The following is a 20,052-nucleotide window of genomic DNA, read 5'->3' as shown; positions in this document are numbered from 1 at the left end:
CTGACATTTAAAAATCCTCAGTAGTTTATGAAGCACAGCTTAAAAATATTTTACGGCAGCGTATACCAAAGGAAATATTCTCTTACCTAAATTTGGCTGTCTCTGGCTCCATCTCCAGCAGCTCTCGCACTGGTGAACGGGGCACATTAGCAGAAAATTTTTCTATTTGGGGAAAAAAAAATATTTAGCTTTGTTCTCTTCATAGCAGATGGCACTTAATTTTATTTTTTTTTCTGAAAGCTGACAATACCTATTAATGGCCTCATCATTGGATAGTACACTTGCCAAACCATTTCCAAAGACATTCCACTATCCATATAAATGGCACCAGCAAGGGACTCAAATATATCCCCCATGGCCTTTGGTACTTCAATGTCTTCCTCTTTTTCTTCGTCTTCTTCAGATCTTCTGAGCTGTTTGCAATTAAAAAAAGCCAAGGAGGGGGAGGGAGAGAGAAGGGGAGGAGAAGAGAGAGAAACAATTACTTCTTTTAAAATAAAACAAAGATCTTCAGAAATTTAAGCTCTCTCACATCCTATCCCGAGCCGCTTCCTTTAAGTTTTTCATTGACAACTTTCCACAGTGAAATAGTTCTTTTATTCCCAAACCAAACTGCTGGATATATAATTTTTCAAATGTGAAAAAAAAAAAATCCCGACCACCATTGCGTACAGAGACCTTATATGCTCTGTGAATTGCTCCTGAAATAATTCTGTAGGATTTCACCATGGGCCTGTTTTTTCCAATAAGAAACAGACTTGTCTCTATCAGTTAATATGAGAAAGCTACTCGTAACAAAGGAAGAGTTCATACATTAAATATCTGTTAGAATGAGACTTTAAAATCTGTAAGTCTAATCTCTGGATGAAAATCACATGTACTTTTCCTTACCTCATTTACCCCAGAAGACAAGCATGAAACCAGCATTAGTAAAACAAGCCATAAATAACTGATAACCAGCAATATCTAAATATGCCTGTTAGTTCAGGCTGATATTTTTAAATGCATCAGGCAGTGTTTTCTTCTATGCTGCTAATTTCAGACAACAGCCTATTCTAATTATTAAAACTAAACTTGCAGTATACGTCTTAAAGGTCTTGAGTTAATCTAATCCTTTATGGAAAAATAACTCAAATATATCTAATACACATTCACCTAAGTCCACACAAAGGAAGCTGAAAACAAAGTTTTTGACCGTTACTGTCCTCTGGCTAAACAGAAATAAGTATATCAGTCTCTTCCCCCAGCAGCTACTCTCTCCCTCTGGCCCCTATTGGGGGTTTTAAAGTAGATTCTGTCCTCTTAAGTGTCACTGTACTACTTTGCAAACTAGTCCCACTCAATATTTCTACCTAAAATAAATCAAACAAAAAGTTAGACTTGATGTGTACACATTCCAAATGGGAATTTTGAGGTTTAAAAACTAAATTCAACTCTTTTGAATAGCACATTTCACACCAAGTGCAAAGTGCCGCACTTCTGAGTTATACTGAAATAACAGAAGGAGAGAGGAACTATGAACTATTAAGGCAAGGGACAACAGATGTTTCAGGAGTGAGATTGGAAAAAAGAAAAGCAGATGACGTGGAGACACACATGGAAACCAGTCTGGCTGGCACGAACTGCAGAAACAAAGACTCTTGCATTAACTCTGATGAAATAAGAGTTCCAGTAATTCAGTGCCAGACCAAGATAGGGAGCAGGCATAGGGAGAGTGAAACACGAATTTTATTTGAAACAGCTATCACACAATTTGGTTGCAACTTTGGTGGAAGTTTCTAGGCAATCTTTTTGCATACCAACAAAAACTGAACAAAGCTAAAAATCACTACTATAAGCTCTTAAAATAAGTATTCAGCTTTTTCACTCATATTATGAAGGAAACAAAACTGGTAACAGAGTTTAAGCCTCTGATATAAAATAATTTATATTCTCTACATCTCAGTGACAAATTTATTAGTCAATGTTTTCTTGAACCTTTCCATGAAACATATGGAATTCACTTTGCAACAGAGTGCATGAGCTATAAACACATTTATGTAACTGAAGTATTTTGCTTCCCAAGCTTTTAAATTGTATATCAGAAAGAATAAATTACTAAAGACAAAGATAACATGTTTATTTAGTGCTGCAGTATTCTCAGAATATTTTATAAGAGATTGATCAGTTTTTCAGGAGACAAACTACTAGAGATAGCTACTGGATAACACTTTTAAAGAAAGGATAATAAGAACGTCCATCTCTTCCAGGACTCTGATTAGAATTTGACTTGCAAGGCCCTTGCTCTCATACATTTCTGATCAGTTCATCTAAATGAGTTAGTTTTAGTCTATTCTCTAGCAAACAGATGTTCATTATCATTACCTCTCCTGCATAGCACAGATATGATCTGAGTTTGGAAGTCTTCAGTTACACTATTTTTCAAGTGGCTTATTTGAAAGACACATATAATGTTTCCCTGGCTAGCAGGCAGCATGTGAAAGACCCCTGAGCACAGTGCAATGACACCTGCTCTTACAGAAATGGTCACATGAAAAACAGTGGAAATATCTGTCAGTGTGCCACATGAAGTAATCCCAGCGTTGTGCCAAGGTAGTATTGTTCATGATGTTGAATGGACATCCTGAATCAGCATTATGTGACTTAGTAATGCTTTGTCACAGTTTTATGGCACAGTAGTGCTTCCAACGTGTCAGTGACAACAGCAAGCTAAGTGTTTCCCCCCAACATGTTGTTCTAACACCACCACAAAAGCAAAATAGTGACTAAAATCAAGCATCACAGAAAAATCTAGAGGCAAACTAGTTTCTATGTGATTATTTTCTGAATGTTTTAACTTTTCACTTTCTGAAGACTGTATTTTACCTTGCATATTGCAGGCTTTATTACTGAGAGCCTGCTTCTATGACTGTTGTGTGCATAAAACTGAAACATTACAAAAATGGGCATAATGCTAAGAAATCCAGAGACATGCTTCAAATCAGATACATTTCTTCTCCATCCACTAACCTCAGAATCCATTCCTTGCATTTCATTCTTTTCCATTTGAAACTGCACAAAGTCATCAATAACATGAAACAGTTCCGGAGAGACAGCTTTGAAGTACTTGTGGTAATCATACTTTACAGCTAACGATGCAAAAATGGTATTGTTGACTAGAGCAGATCGTAGGTCAGTAAGAACTCCTGGAGAGTGTTGCCGTGGGTCTTCATAAAGGTGCTTGGTTATGAGGTAGTCCAAAATTGCATCTCCCAGGAATTCTAAGCGCTGGTAACAATCTTAAAGCATTGGAAATAGAAGAATGTAAAACAATACAATTAAGTTTAACACACACATTCTTTCCAGGCCTTTCTGGATAGGAGGTTTGGTACGCTGCCATATAAATTCCACAAACTAACCAACGCTCAGAGAAGACAAGCTGGATTTTTTTCAGAACAGGCATCTTTGTGTTTAAAAAGAGCGTTATTGAAATATTAAAAAACCCAAAACAACAACCCCAAACCAACCAAACAAAAAACCCCAACTCAAAACAAACAAAAAAATAAATAGAAAAAACAGAAGTTATATCTAATCATAAAGTCACTTTTGAACCGAATCTTAATTTGTCAGGCCCAGCAAAACAAATGTGTTTATAATCAATTAATGATTTTACTCAAGATTTTCACATTGTGCTGAGAAACATCAAGAAGTAAAAATCAAGGGATTCCATCAGCAGGCTGATCTGAAAACCATAACAATTAAGCCTCAAAAAAAAAAAAATATTAAAAGCAGGGGGAACATACAATCTAAGATTTTTAATTAATTTGCCACACATTTAAATTTCTTAAAAAGCACTGAGCAAAGACACCCATTCAGAATGGGTCGTCTTAACTGGCAACTAAAATTGCCAAGACTTTGCTGTTCGGAAAATTGTCAGGGAACACAAATGGAGAGTTACGGAGGTCTGGTTTTAGAATATAAGCAAAAGCGCCTCTTGAAAGCAAATAGGGATAGGTTAGTAGAGAAAGACGAAAGACAAAATTACTACAAAAGTAACATGAGAGGGAAATAGCTAATACTAAGTTGCTTTTCCAGCAGCTGAACATAGATGCTGCCAGATCTCAACTGCTAGTTACTCCTTAAGAGAAAAGCTACAGGTAACAGCAACTCACAGCTGTCTTACTTGGTAAATAGAAACGGAATCAAAACATTCTGCTACCAATAATGTAACTTCATCTGGACACTAGGCCTCAAGGTTTCTCTCCATTAGCACACAAATAAAAAGGAATCATCTATTTTCTATATGTTTTGTGAAATATTTGTCAAAAGTAAACATATATGTGGGTTACATTACCTAAAATGAAATACCAAAGGAGCATTTCAATGTGTTGTCGGAACTGTTTCTCAATGTACCAACATTTCAAAATGACTTATTTCTTTAATTAAAGCAAAGCTTTCTTCTTGAAATAAGGAACCAATTCACCACCGGGAAAAATTTAGACTGCTGACCACACAGGAATCTGCCATTCACTAGAAATCGAGTTGGAATTTCACCACGGTTTGCTTTTAATTGTGTGTTATCACAGGGAAATATTTAAAATTTTAGAACGAAAGAATACTAAATTAATTAGTATAAGCAAAAGTAATTCAAGAAGATTACAGAAATACAAATTGGTACTGCTGCAAAATCTTTTCAGTTCATGTACAGAAACACTAAACAGTTAACCTGAAATTAATATTTAGTCTGATTTTAGTCAACTGCTTCAAATTTTGACTTTAAATATTTACACAATGAAATGCCTAGATTTAAATTAAGCCTTGCAATTCACAACTTCAAATGGAAGTCTCCATATTTTGCTATCCTATAGACTGTTCAGCTAATGTAAGTTGTATAGTCTACTTTTAATCTTCAGAAGTACAGTCAAAGGGAAATATTCTTGGGATTAAATTATGGAACAGATTTGCTAAATATATTTGCAAAGAATGATCGCTACTGCTAGAAGCACAGTGCAATTTTCCAGAGTTCTACAAGAACTAATTTCAGGTAAAGAAGGGTTTAATGTCAGTCATATGTAACTAGTGATACAGCACCAGAGATGAAAAACGCTGCTCTTTCCCAAAACTTGGTTAGGCTTCAGTAAATCTTGTATCTGTATCAAGTCAAAATATGAATAATCATTGAGATACAGCTTCAAGAAGTATCCCCCTCTAAATAAGGGGCAAGATATTATTTTGCAAGATTTTGTATTCAGAGACTAGGAACTTCTTAGAGTAACACGTGATGTCTGAAAAAAGACTGCGTTTGGGAACACAACCTGTACTACTTCTCTTGCATTTACGATATAACAAAAAAATAATTTAAGACAACTTACCAGTAATGGTATTATAATGGTAGGAGGCATGAGTAAATGCCTGAAGAAGATAAGCCTTGTTCTTAAAACTGTAGTTTATTTTCTTCTCAAAGTTTTCAAAACCAGATATAAGGTGATTTAGGGTTTTTTCAGCATCTGGGTGATCAAACATACACCTTGGTGGAATCTTCAAACAGCCATACTCCAGGTCTTTATACAGAGAAGGCTCTGAATTAGCTACAGAAGCAGAAAACGAGTTTGGTGAAGGATTTTTCTGCTCGCTGTTACAGTTTTCTCTGGTAGCACACAAAGCGCCTTCCCAATCAGTCTTTTTAATTACAGGGAGCACCTTCAGCCCCAGTGAACACAGGAAAAGCTGAGCAGCTCTTTCACCACAGCTGGTCAAATAGCAGCCCAACAGGGCTTCCACACAGTCTGCAATGCTCTTGTCAGCAATACACTGCTCTGTATGCAAGTCATACGAGATAGACTGTTTTCCTGCATCAACACCACAGTTTTCTTCTGATGGATTCCAGAAGCCCACTACAAAATCATCCTCTTCAACAGCCTTGCTAGGATCCAGGTAGCACATAGCATCCCAAGAGCTGTAGTCAAAATCATCAAAATCCGATGAAAACTGAACGTTACCCAGGGATGACTTTTTGGGTACCTTCCATTCATAGTTTGAATCAGTGGTTGAAAAGTGAGAGAGAGAAATTTTCTTCACAAAAGCCCCTGATCCCATTAGCATATTATCAATGAATTTGATATGCTCCTGATCGTACTCCAGAAAATCATCTTCAAAGTCTGTTTCTTCCTTGGGTAGCCTCCACATTAGGTCTTCATCCTCTTCATCATCATCATAATCATCAAGTTTACCATTAGCCAACAGGTTCTCCTTTGTCTATGAAAGAACACAAAAATACGGTACTGAAGAGGGAAATAAGTAACTTTCATTCCAGAACTGTCTGAAGAGCAAGATAGGAGTATTTTCTGCTAACAATAAGATGGATTTTTTAATTAATGTTGCTAATTACATTGTCTGATCAGATGTACAATGAAACCTCAATTAACACTTGCATCTTAAGACTAGAAAAATTGTCATGGAACACAAAATCCTTTATTACTAACCTACAATATCATACGTTCTACATACAACACATGCTGCATTTCATAGCAACTCATGCTTATATTTGAACGTGACCCACATAGAATTAACTTTAAAACCACTAAACATTATATGCTTGCAAGTCAAAGTGAACAAAAGAAATAATTTTAAATTAACAAATTTAGAGAAATACAGTTTTGGGTGCATCCTTCTCTCTAGGTGCTAAGTAAGGCTATTACAAATGTTCAGTCAATGTAAGGCTGAAGATTCTTTCGACATCCTTCTATGGCAAATATTAAGGGGCTTGCAGGGTTTACTGTAGTCACAACCATAATCTCAATTTTGGGACACACGAACAGAGAACACATTCAACGAAACAACTAAGAACTTCCTTACCCTAGTCCCTCAATAATCATCACTTGAAGCAACAAAATACAATCATCTACGCTCTCAAACACAGCTGCAAATTAATTCAGTCTACTTGGCAACCACTAAACAGCTTAGTGAATCAGTGCAGGTGATTTTTATATTACAGATCATATAAGAGAATCTATAGCAGTTAGCTGGCAAGAATGTAATGCTTATCTGGGTGACAGTCTTGACTACATGCGTTGAAAATTCAGTAAGTGATCTTGCTGCTTATTAATTGTTAGGTATAGGCCATTTTTTTGGTTCTGTAAGAATTATAAACTTGCACTATGGTTCCTAATTTTAACAAACATGACATCTCTACAGTTTGTCATACATTTAATATTACCAGGAACTTAGTATAGCAGGTCTAAAAATGGAAAAGCAGAAAAAAGGGCACACTTCAGTAATATGGGTTTTTTTGTTTGTTTTTAAACTGAATATTAGCATATACATTAAATCCTGAAATAGGATAATAACTGAATGCAAAGGCAACTAGTATTAATCCTGTCCGTTAAACAAGTATATATTTGTTTCAAGTTTGGTTTTTAGTGGTGTTTCTTTGTTGTTGTTTGTTTATTTTTGTTGTTGTTTTTCTGTTGTTGGTTGGTTCAAAAACAGATCAAGAATGAACTCCAGAAGAACGAACCTTTTCTTAAATACTTGATTGATTTTGAATAAGTAATGGCCACTTACACGCTGAAGATAAATACATGTAAGTCAGGGGTATAAATGTAGGAGTAATGACATGTTTCAAGTCCTAAAATTACGCTCGGCCCTTTGAAGGCAACTGCAAGGCTGAGATGGCCCCTGGTGAAAATGAGCTTGACACCCCTGATGTATGTACTTTTTTCATGGTCTTTGGAAATCAGCTATTTGGTCAAATGAACAAAGGAAGATCCCTCCCCTTAATTCAGCTCAGTAACACAAAAAATACTAACATTTTACTAACATTTTACTAGGATTTACTAGGATTTTTTGCAATTATTTGTAATTATGAGATTTCTAGCCCCAGTCACAGACCATCAGCCCATGGACAAAGAATGAAATTCACATCCAAAGAAAGCCAAATATCTACTTGGCACAAAGAAACCACTTCTTGGTTGTTTACAAATAAACAGTGACTAGCAAAGTAGAAGAGGCCACTGAAAAGTTATGGAGAACTGAAAGCTATTCAAAAGCAGTAAGTCTCTTTGAGATGAAATCTTGGCACAATACAGAACCACAATAATCACATAGTTTTATTCTGCAATAAACATTTATTTGCACGGTGCCTCTATGTAACAGTTCTCCCATGTGCCCTCTGGTGGTTCCATAATCCAAGCAAGGTCTTCAGAATTGGGAAGAAGAAAAAAAATCCTTCCATCCCCTTCTCCCAACCTCCAAACTGGTCTCAAACACTTTGTCACTGACTAATTCAAATAGTGGTATTTCTTCGACATGCACTTCTACTCTCAAAATACAATGAGTTTAGTTAGAAAGTAATTTGAATGGTTCCTCATTAAGATCTGTCATTCTGAAGCTTCTGGTGATAAGACAGTGAGGGTGACTAAACCAACATTGTATTTTGGATGAGAAGGAGCTCTCAGTCATACTCTTGGTTTAGCCAACAGCAAACAATACTGAACATCTTCAAGACAGTTCTAATTCTCCTTCTGCCTCACCACTACGAAAACCAGAAACTCCTTTTCATATGTTTTCTAAAAGTTAACTCATTATTTATTAAAATGAAACAGTCTTCTGTCTGTATATATTACAACATAACCAGTAATGATAATTCCATCTAAAATTTCCAAGAGAAATTTCAGAAAAACTCCTCAGAGCACGCTAACTACATGGAAAATGTTTTTCTTCCCTGTTTTTCTATTAATATATACACTCGTTATTGGATGATGTTTAGTACTTTGGGTTCTAGTCAGGACTGGTTTTCCTCTCATTTTCCGTAAGTTACAGTGAAATTTTAGAAAGGGAACATTGATACAGATTTACGTTATTTTACTGAAAACTGCAAAATATCTGGGGGTGGGGAGGAGGCAGAGGTGAGAGAATACTGATGCACAAATAATTACACCTCAACATAGTTAAACAAACTCTTACCATTTCATCTTTCTCCCATTTATCTGTGTTGCTCTTGTCCTGGTTCACTATGTAACCAGGAGGAAGCCAATTGACTGGCGGATCAAAAATTGATACCACCATACGACTGGGCAGTCCTTTCTTCTTTCCAAGGCGATACAAGTTACAGTTGCTGACCTTCAAGAAAAAACATTCCGGTAAACTTTTGGACATACATTTACATGAAAACCAGTTAAAAAGCAAAAGGAGCAAAACAATTTTACATATCAAGCCAGATCTTGTACCATTAGGCACGTTCTCTAGTTCTCAAAGGGGAATTCAGTTTTCTTTTTCTTTTTAAGGTCAAGCATTTTAGCTATGATAATTTCAGCTGAAGAAATCTGACATATTACATTATCTTTGCAAAATAAAATTATTGCTGGTTTTAAAGTAATAGTAAATATAAGCTGTACAAGTGTCATTAATTACCAGCATTAATAGTCAACATTCAGACTAGATTTGGGATGAAAAATAATTGCTATTACGGGTAGATTGACCTAAACCTTGGCAGTAGAAAGTGTTAAAAGAGTTCCATATAACAAATATTACTAAGTCATCATCCAGACGTTATTCTGATAGCCTCTAAAATTCTTTTAAATATTTTAAAGGGAAGAGGAAAAAGCACTCTCAGACAAACGTACTTCATTTTCCTTTTTAGCTATCAACTTGACAATTATTTCTCTTTTTAAACACACTTTCAATGCTTCTTTTAAAAGTCTTGAAATTTGAACTTAAAGATTCAATCACTTGCTTTATTTGAACTGTGCAATTTATTTAGCCCTCCTTATTTTCCAAGATTGAACTACTCAATCATTTAATTCTCAGTGATGTGTTTTATCAGAGGTAGCATTTAATCCAAGTTATCGCATTATGTGAGGAAAAAACCCTAAACAAAGCAAACTTTCATGATTGATTATTCCAGAATATAAAACCAGCAGCAGAACTGAAGACTCTGTTCCCTACTGTTTACATTTCCCTCAAAATACTTCCAAAAGTTTTGATGCAACAGTTCTGTGAGATTCATTTTTGTGGATTCATTTTTAGTGTTCCTGTAAGGCCACACTAAAATTTTAAGGAAAGTAGCTTAAATGAGCAACAAATAAAAGGTCAAATAAAGCTACAGCCTAAGGCTCCGTGATGTTACTTCTCACACCTTGTTGAAGCACTCCTGTTAAAGAGCTTCTACTGAACACAACTGTAGTTTTGAGTTCACTAAATGTCTTCACTAACCCAGAACTTTTACTTCTGTTCAGTCCCACCCTTTATTAGGCAGGTAATAAGCTGATTTAGGTTTTGAAATGAACTACAGAAAACAAGTTCAATCAATCACACTTATGGCAACGTTAATCCTGTAGTCTTGTATTTTTATTCCTAATATGCACACTACTCGGTGTACAATTAGTAAAGTTGTGAAATTAAATCAACCTGTTGCTATTCAATTTTCTAGTACAATTTTTATATATATGGCTTGTTATAGCATGCCCTTTACATAATATTATTGGATTGTTACTACTTACTTTTTTGCTTCTCATATATGACAGCCGTCCCTCATGAGCATCAGGGTAAGTGCAAAACAAGTATGTAGTGATGGCATGCTTTAAAAATGAATCACCAAGCATTTCTAGCCGCTCCAGATTAAATCCATCACTAGCATTTGAAAGAGTCAAAGCTTGAAGAATGAGACCAGGATTAGGACCGAGAGTTTTTGAGGAGTACCCACTGGAAAGGTTCTTTTCAGTATCTGCTCTGTCTTTTGAAAGATTAATAGCTTTTGAAGTACTGGTGGTCACAGCCATTTTGGGGCATCCATCTGAGGTAGATCTGTTAACATTTCCATCAAGGTATTTATTACTCAGTAGAGTACATTCATTGCTGGGCTTGGGCTGGTTCTCACTGCTGTATAAATTCTGAATGGGATATGAGGTAGTTGGTTGGACAGGTATTTCCTGCCTGCAGTAATTCAGCTGATTTCCTTGGCAAAAGTCTCTGTTAACTAAATCACAACTGCCATTGGCAAGATTTTTATTATAAGAAACACCATTAATTGCTGCAAGTTCTGCCGAGACATCAATTTGGAGTTTACTGGGTGACTCATTGAGCAATGTTCTGTAACTCACAGACATTTGGTCATGGTTTTCTGCAGAAGAGGTTCTATTAGCACCTTGATGTGCAGCATTTTCAGGGACTACAATTGTGCTGTGCTTACAGTAATTTTCATTCTCTACTAAAGAGGAGTTAGGAATAGAGATGAAGGATTTGCTGTCAATAGACTTTTTCCATCCGAAGTCCAAGTTAGGATATCTGTAAAGATACACGCTGATTTTATTAAAAAACAATATTACGACAGGATGACTACAAGTACATACATGTTTTTAAAAAAGCTACATTCTTCAGAAAAGAACAGTGACTGCGGCACTTTACCATTCACAATCAAGTCTTTTTAAACTATGTTTCACTGAAAACTGAGATGAGTTAAACAAAGGGTATCAGTTTTAAATTCACGCAGTAACTGTTTTCACCTCATTTTCCAATGAAGTCAGATATCATATGGAAAAATACGTATTGAAAAAATACGTGCCTGAAATCTGCAGGAAGTGATTTAACCCCTACACCAGCATCTGTGGCTGTTTGAGCTCTTAGTTCCTCTGCTGTCAAGAGGCAGTGCAGGCGATAAAGTATGCTGGGGAGACAAACTGCTTTTCTCCACAAAGATGCTGGAATAGGATGTATAGCACAGAGCTCTGGTACCAGTATCTGGAGAGAGGAGGGGGAAGAAAAGAATTTTACCTGTAAAGGCAGTTGTCAGATTATTGCTAAGAGAGAGGTGACTTGAATTAGATACTTCTGTTTTACCTGCTTATTCTGCAAACTTTCCCACTTCGCTTTCCTCTTCTCAGCACTGCTTAGCGGAAGTGCTTTCCCCTTCTGATTCAAATGGCGAGGAGTCAAAAGATTAAGTCTAAAAACCATGTGAAAATACTTTAATATGAGTACATAATTAACGAATAGAACTTACTAGCCTAAACTTTCTAAGTGATGACTTATTCTTAGCATTCAACCTTAATGCATTGTGAAGTGACAGCACAGTTACCTCTTGAAAAAAGTGGCCTTGAGTTATGGTTGCTATAACATAAGTCAAGTAGCCCACAAGAAAACACAAAACAAAACAAAACATCAAAACCACAAACAAACAAAAACCCCAACACACAAAAAAATGCCACACCACACAAAAAGCCCCTACCTACTTATTTTGTAAAACACAAGCCCTCAGCTTTATCTCATAATCAAAAAAAAAAAAAAGGCACTTCATTGTCAAACTACAAACATCAGATACAAATATGACTGTTGTTACCTTGAAGATGTGTGGTCCACATCCAGCAGTGGCTGGTTGAGATTGGTCAGGTCAAGATTATACTTTGTTTTATAATATTCAGCAAAAGTTTCATATTCAGGGGAAGGGAATTTACTGAGCGGAGTAAGATCAGTGTATACATCAGCAACATAGAATCGATGAGGCTGATCAAAATTTCGATACCTAACCAAAAAAAGAAAAAAGCCATCTGTTAAGTTCTCCATATTCTAATATGGCAAGGTGATAAACAGTTAAATAGCTCACTTAAGGTTTTTGGTCGATGGACTTTTTTTTTGTAGCTAACTCAAATACCAATTGAGAAGTGCGCTATAAAGTAAGGAATAATAAAGTCAATCTATAATCGAAAGAATTCCCTCAACAGAAACTTTTTAAGTTCAATGCAGGATTTATGTCTTCAAAATCTAACACAAAATGAAGCACTGGACAGCAGTCTCCAAGAGTAACGCTGCAAATCACAATTTCTTGATTCCAAACACTTAACAATTAAACTTTATCATTTGACTTTTTAATGTCCAGTCACCTATGTGCTGCAATCAGTAGAAATGGAGTTTTACTGCATACAAAGTTATACTAACTCACATCTAAACAGGCATTTTAACCAAGTCAACCTCCAAATAAAGTTAAAATACAAAACCCCAAATACCTAGGACGGTAAATTCACAAGCCTACCAAGCACCGTGCAATTCTTGCAGAATTCTTGCAGAATGTTAGAAAAATAGAGCCAGAACGCAGCAACACCTTTAATGTGGCTACTGATGCTCACTGGGTACTATGGTGATACACATGCACAGGAAAATAATAGTAATTAAAACACGATGAAATCAACATCCAATATTTAGATTTGCATATTAGCTTATTTCATACTTTGATCTGCTCCATCTATCATCTTAAGCTTCTACTGAAATATCTAAATGTACATCTCTAAATAAAATTATCACACTATTAATGAGTCTGTTTAGCTTTCTTCCAAAGAGAGAAATCACGAAAATTATGTTCCCAGGCTCTCTGAACTTCTTCACTGAAGAACATGTTGGTTAAAGGAACTTTCAGGAAATACTTTTTTCTTATCTTATTCACAATCATGCCTGCTCTGAAGAATGCAATCGGAACTGTACCAATACACAGTCATGGTATTACTCTTCCTCTGAGGAGCTTACAACCAAGCAGGACAGAGAAGGACAAGCACATATTTCCACCATTTTTATGTCGACTGAAAACAAAGTACTTGAAATTCTGAGATCTCTTACCGTGTGAAACAAGGTCAAAAATTTTTGGCTTCTCCCAAGCCAGGATATTAACAGATAACTACTAATAATTTTCATAAGATGTACTCAGCCACCTACTCCAGCTCCACTCTCAAAAAAAAAAAATCAAAACAAACAAAACGCAAAACAAACAAACAAAAAAACCACCACAAAACAAAACAGCACCACACCATAAATGAGAGGTTTTAGGCACTTCCGCCAAATCTTCAGACAGGTGAAATACCACAACTTCAGTGAAGTCCAGCAACTGTGCTGAGCTGCACCACCTGACCTGGGAGCTACTTCTATGGCAGTAGCTCAATCACACAATGTAATCTTACACACAGCAATGGTCTGTCACAACTTTTTTACACTAGCATTTTTACCACAGTAGTTATCTAAACAGGTAGAAAGACATTTAAGGGAAGAAAAAAGTCTAACACAGATGAAGCTAAAACAAAGTACTAACATTTATCTTCCACATATATTCTGCAACTACTGCAGTTTACAATATAATACGTACAAGGACAAGCCAGTCAGACCATTTTCTTTTTTCACATCATGCCAACTTACCAGTTCTGGAAAACACTACATAAAATTAAGCAAATTTCTCTTCTAAATACTCAATAGAAAGATTCTTTTAATTGCTCTTTTTCACTTGTTAATTTTCCCATCTACCAAGAGCATACATTTAGCAGGCCTTTGGCATGAATAAGCAGGAACCAGAGAAAAGGATTTCCACTCAAATCTTTCAAACTAACATTGCTGTCCACAGGCCAGCTCTTGATGAAGTCGCAACATTTTACCAAAATACTACAGAAGATCTGTAACATCTACTATCCCTAATAAAAAATAATGAGTCATGGGAGGCCTAAACACTTATATCCTACTATACAAGATTAACTATTGACTATAAAATATCTTTAAATTATTTAAGATATCATCAGATACTTTCAGATTAATGGCACGCACTTCTTACAAGCAATTCTGTATACTAACATCTCCATATTACAAGTGTTCATATAAATACTATAGGTACATATCTAAAGTATGTATAAAGTACTCACCTTGGAATGATAACTGCATCCTGGTAATCTTCTAACTTGAAAATAAAAGGCATTTCTTTCGTATATTGTGTACTGGGAATGCCTGTACGTGCCTCAGATTTCTCAATGTCTTCCATAAACTTAAAGTCAATGTCCAAAGTGCTGGAGTCATCAACTTAAAAAAGAAAATGCATAAATCAGTTATTCAGGGGCAAGTTTTCCAGGCTGAACTTTTCTGGGAAGTAGTAAATCACAATATTTTTCCTTACTCTGTACACATATTTGATTATTTCAATAAAAAAAAAAAAAAAAAAAAAAAAAAAAATTCAAAAGGAGACATGTATATGATTTTAGACCCTTATAGAGTCAGCTGAAACCTACTATAAATCAATTCACATCACCAAGTTAAAATTAATTTGGAATCATGAAGAAGTAATAAAAATATAACTGACAAATTTTCACACTACCACATATGATATTATTTCTACAGCTACCACCAGAAATTTAACATAAAACATTAACTGCTAAAGGAACTCAAAGTGAATAAAAAACAAGAGCTCTGTTCTTACCAACATTAAGAGGTAGAACACAATAGGCTGAATCAGCTTCTGTGGGTTTGAACTCTAGTGCAGGTTTCTCAAGACGAAGAATATGTGAAAATATGTACTGGTGGAGTCGTGTTATCAGCTCAAGCATTTGCAGCGACAGAGTAAAACCAGACTTCTTAAGCTCAATAGATATTGTAACCTCTCCAGAGCGAGTATACACAGGAAAGTGAGGAATCTAAATAAGAAAAAAAAAAAAAAATCAAGAGAGAAAGTCCAGACTGTGAATCCTCTAGAGAATACCAGGTGTTTAGGTCAAATAAAGAGGTCGTGCTTGCCTGACCCCAGCACAAACTGGATCAAAATTTTGACCTTTGATGACCTTCAGTTTTGAAGGCATGAAGAATGACAGATTTTTTAATAGTTCTCCCTGTGTTTTACAGCACTTCTCCTTATGTAAGACTAAGTTAAAATGGAAGTCTTCCATTACAGAGGAAGAAATGTGAAAACCAACAACACTGCTGAAATGTTTTCTTCTGTGCACAACAGGTAACATAATTTGGAAAAATCTTCCACAGCTGAGTCTCATCCACAGATGTCTATTAAAAGCTTACCTAAGCAAGAGGTGGCAATTTCAAATAACATGGCCTAATTTTTCTGCTGCTGTAGACTAGGAATGCCGAGGGGAGTCATTACTATAGCTTTCATGTAGATAAGGTAGTGCTGCAGGTCATCTTGGTAGCTAATACACCACTCCTATCTCATACAAAAAAGGAACAACATTTTGAATTTGCCACTGCAAAATTTAAGTTGTGAAACAACAGTTACATCACTAAAGCATAAAATGCAGTGGTGACTGGACTGGATTGATATTATTGCTTATTTTCTGAAGTTAACTTGATACAAGCAGCACTTAGGGTCATTTCCAACTTCTCAGTCTGGGGGTGGGGAATAAGTGGAAAATGACAGGTTGTAAGGCATGTAGAATAAGGAAAGGAGCTAGACTCATTACCTGAGGTATAGGTTTGGCTGTCAATATGCCGAAACATCTTGTTGTATCCTCAGGAGGATATAGCTTTCGTCTCCTGAAGTTGAGCTCATCAGGTAGAGGAGTCGTTAACACCATTCCTATTACATACAAGTAACAGGGCTGATCAGGTTTGGGATAACTATCCCTCAAACATTCTGGAATCTAAAAATATATAAAAAAAAGGAAAACATTAAAGTGAAAAAGAATTGGCAAACTTCACCCAAAGACTATTCTTTGAACAAGCTTTCACGTGTTTATTTGGAAAGGTATTGCTAAGAATGAAGAATAAAAAAATTAATCTGGACTCAATTTTTAATTTAATTATTTTTTAAGCAAAATCATTAGGTCAGCAGCCTGGCTGGCAACCATGAGATCTGTCTGAACACTTGTATCAAGGGAGCACGATGCTCCCAGATCTTCCTATTTGCCAAGAGGCAACTTCCATTACATCCCTAAACTTCCTCCATATCCACCCTCTGGTAGAAATGCAAGTCTAAGTATAGAACACAGACAGCACTTCACCAAAAATATAACTTAAGTTTTGATGCCAATTTCCATATTTAGCCAGTAACTCTGGAGCACACATTATATTCAAGGTCTTTGGACCAAAAGTGTAGAAGAAAAAAAACAAACAAACAAAAACCAAAACCGTGCATACACAATAAAAGACAACCAAACAACAAAGCCTGGGTGAACTTACAGCTCCATTAATAGGGACTGTTTTCCCCAGCAGAACTGTTTAAAAGTATCAAAAACCTCTTTCATATACTTGGAACAAACACACAAAATTTGATACACTGCCTTTTTGCCCAGGCACTACACCATACAACTTTAATAATAACAACTCTGGTTGGCAGATGTGAATACTCACAACAGCCACAAGCATTTTTAACTCTGCTGCTCATATCTGTCATAGAACTTAAGAAACCATGTTTTATGTTTGGTAGGAGTTCATTACTTTGTAGGTCTCAAAAATAATCCTCCTGTTTATCTAAAATTAAACTGCAATACATGTAGTTCTGAATTTTAAGGTTATACTGTAGCAGAGCTATGCTCTTGGCTTACTGGAAAATTACTCATAAGTTTAATAACTATATTAAGCCCAAGAGGATCTTGTAGACCTTAAACATTTGCCAAGGCTTCTTTTCCAGATGTGAAAAGCTGGGACAAAAGGGAAAGTATTCTTGGATTCTGCATTAAAAAAATAACTCAGTAAGAATGATGCATCACTTGACAAATCAGCTCCTCTAAATGAGAGATACTGTAATTGTGCATTTTACGAATGACCCTGATTCCCAAAAATCACTAGCGAGGTAAGACTGAGAAAGGTTCTTGTAACAAGAAGCACCAAGAAACACTGCACAAATATTCAAACTGTTTGTGAAGTCTTGTAAGAAAAGGTTTTCTCATCTGTCAGTCTGTAATATATTCTTGTTATGCCATGGTATCCTTTCCTAAGCTTTCCCAATATAAACTACTAATAGAAACTGGGCATGTGGAGGGTGCCACAAATGGAATTACTTACAGGTTACCACCATACCTGAGGCTGCACCTGAACATACAACACAGCACTGCAACCTACCACTGGAGTGTACATCATGACATTCCTACATGTGAACAAAGCCTGTAGGTTTCTTTGTAAAAGTCAAAGATGATCAGAAGCTACCAGGCAATCTGTTCTGAACAAGTTACCTGTCCTATTCAAAGGCCTTCAGACAGAACCTGTAACAACTGCAGGGGAAGAATGAAGGTTCTGAAGTAGTTGCAAAATACTGTGACAAAGTTTCTTTTTCCCATTTTCTCTTAAAGTATTTGACATCTCACCCCAAATACCATCTAAAACGTCTACTTCTACAAACTGATGTGGCTGTTTTAATAGTAAGTTACTTAACGGTGCAGAGCTATAGTAAATATCTTATGCGACTCCTTCAGTGTTTTAAGTATAATATTTGAAACTATTTTAAAAGTAAAAAATATTAAAAGTATACTTGATGTTTTAAGATTTAAACCAAAAATTATGGAATTCTGTGTTTAATCAGTAAAGTCAAACTAAAGCGAGCATAGAACAAAAATATGACAGAACTTTGACCCCTGGGCATCTCCTTCAATCTTCAATTGTCTAGAAAACCAGGAATTCTTCCTTCTCTCTAGTGTATTTACCAGAAAACTTAAAGTTTTTATAGATTATTAATGAATGACAATTTTTCCTCCCAGTTATTTCTATACTAGGCAAATAAAGTCAACAAACTTTACAGCAGGTACAGGCATGCTTCCAGAGCACACGGTCCCATAATGCTCATTTGGGTACTAGGGCAAGCTTCTATACCGTTAAAACTGCACAGTATTTCAACTATAAATGCATTATTGCTGTAAAAGATTCTTATTGGTTAAGATTAAGAGCTGGCAATTTTGTTTTCCTATCAGTACATAAAGCATTTGATGGGAGACGTGGAGAGCAGCGAGTGATACGAACAGCTTTAGGATAGCACTGTCTTCGTTTTGTAGAGCCTGGCCTTCCTGGAACGCTGGTTTCCTCTTCATCATGTAAATCAAGCTCCTCCTCATATTTAACTGTTTCTTTACCAACTGGCATCAAATGATCATCCAGTTCACCTGAATATTATGAGAGTACAAAGAAATACCATTAAGAACATCCAATCTTGGTTTCTTCAGATACTACGCAGTAGATGTGATTGCTCATGAAAAAACCTCACCTAAGTTTTTAAACTACAGTTAGTACTGCAAGGCTCCAGGAGTATAACTTGGGGAAAGTGTGATACAGGTTGATTTTTTGGCAGCAATACTTAAAGTAAAAATATCTGAAATTTTAATAAAAAAAAATTTATACTGAAAATATGAAAACAAACACTCCTTTTGCCCATAAAAACTACCAGTGACTGAAATATTCATTTAAAAATCACTCGCATGGAGTTAAGCCAAGAAAGAGAGAAGAGTTATATTTCTGTATCATTCTAAAAAGGGAATTACTACTGTTGAATGTGCACTCTCAAGACTGACTTGAGCCATCATGGTGTTATTCTTGGATACATTTACAGGTACAAATTCAGTGATCAAAAGTTTTAACTCAGACAGAATAAAAATACAAACACCAGACCTACAAATTTTTTTGCTTAAAAGATACATAAATACTTCTGTACTTTATCAAAACACACATAACATGGAATTCTCTTTAAAACATTCCACAGTGAAGAATATGCTCCATTATATTTACTGGAGACAAGAGAGATCAAATAATCCTGCCACATCCTATTTTTGGAACACGACTTACAATACAGTAGAGAATACAATAAATTTAGGGCTGTGTATTTTATTTGTTACAATTCACTTAAAGAACAAGTTATTTTTTTGGCTGCAGGATGTAGTCCCTGACCTGTAACCAAAATCTTCTAGAGAACAAGACTTTTAGCCTTTATTAAGTATATTCAATGTCAGAATCTACATGTCTCGTACTAGCATTGCATTTGCTGTTTAAGACAAAATATATTAAACAACTTCTCCAGGGCAATCTTGTTATCTTTAGCTTACAAGGTGTAAGTTGAATTAGTAAGTACATGATCATATCACAAAACAAGGCAAGTGAAAGGAAGCTGTAGTAGGTGGCTATAGCAGAAATGTACATATATGCAGAACACCAGCACCATGTTCAATTTCTCAATTATAAAATATTTTTTATCAAAGGTGTTGCTTTTCCAGTTCTTACCAATTTTGTGCAGTTTTTCACAGCAAATAAGAGCTACAACTCTCTCAGCCAATCTTGCACAACTCATCGGAGGACCCTACAAACATTTAAATAATTCTTAAAAACTTCAGTTGAATATCACATTACTTACAT

General features: G+C 35.7%; 1 protein-coding gene across 1 annotated transcript in view; it reads right to left on the bottom strand.

Moving 5' to 3' along the window:
• Nucleotides 1-20,052, bottom strand: part of DICER1 (dicer 1, ribonuclease III) — a 37,186-nt gene that overhangs the window by 5,024 nt on the left and 12,110 nt on the right. The window contains 14 exon segments of the mRNA XM_021292352.2: nucleotides 87-162; nucleotides 251-413; nucleotides 3,010-3,278; nucleotides 5,352-6,234; nucleotides 8,944-9,099; nucleotides 10,479-11,262; nucleotides 11,540-11,715; nucleotides 11,815-11,920; nucleotides 12,314-12,496; nucleotides 14,646-14,799; nucleotides 15,194-15,407; nucleotides 16,182-16,361; nucleotides 18,673-18,812; nucleotides 19,921-19,996. Coding sequence (XP_021148027.2) covers nucleotides 87-162; nucleotides 251-413; nucleotides 3,010-3,278; nucleotides 5,352-6,234; nucleotides 8,944-9,099; nucleotides 10,479-11,262; nucleotides 11,540-11,715; nucleotides 11,815-11,920; nucleotides 12,314-12,496; nucleotides 14,646-14,799; nucleotides 15,194-15,407; nucleotides 16,182-16,361; nucleotides 18,673-18,812; nucleotides 19,921-19,996 — 3,560 coding nt within the window.

This window comes from Columba livia, chromosome 5, assembly GCF_036013475.1.
Source record: "Columba livia isolate bColLiv1 breed racing homer chromosome 5, bColLiv1.pat.W.v2, whole genome shotgun sequence".
Taxonomy (NCBI): domain Eukaryota; kingdom Metazoa; phylum Chordata; class Aves; order Columbiformes; family Columbidae; genus Columba; species Columba livia.
Note: the sequence above shows the minus strand (reverse complement) of the source record. Positions and strands in the feature narration are given on the sequence as shown.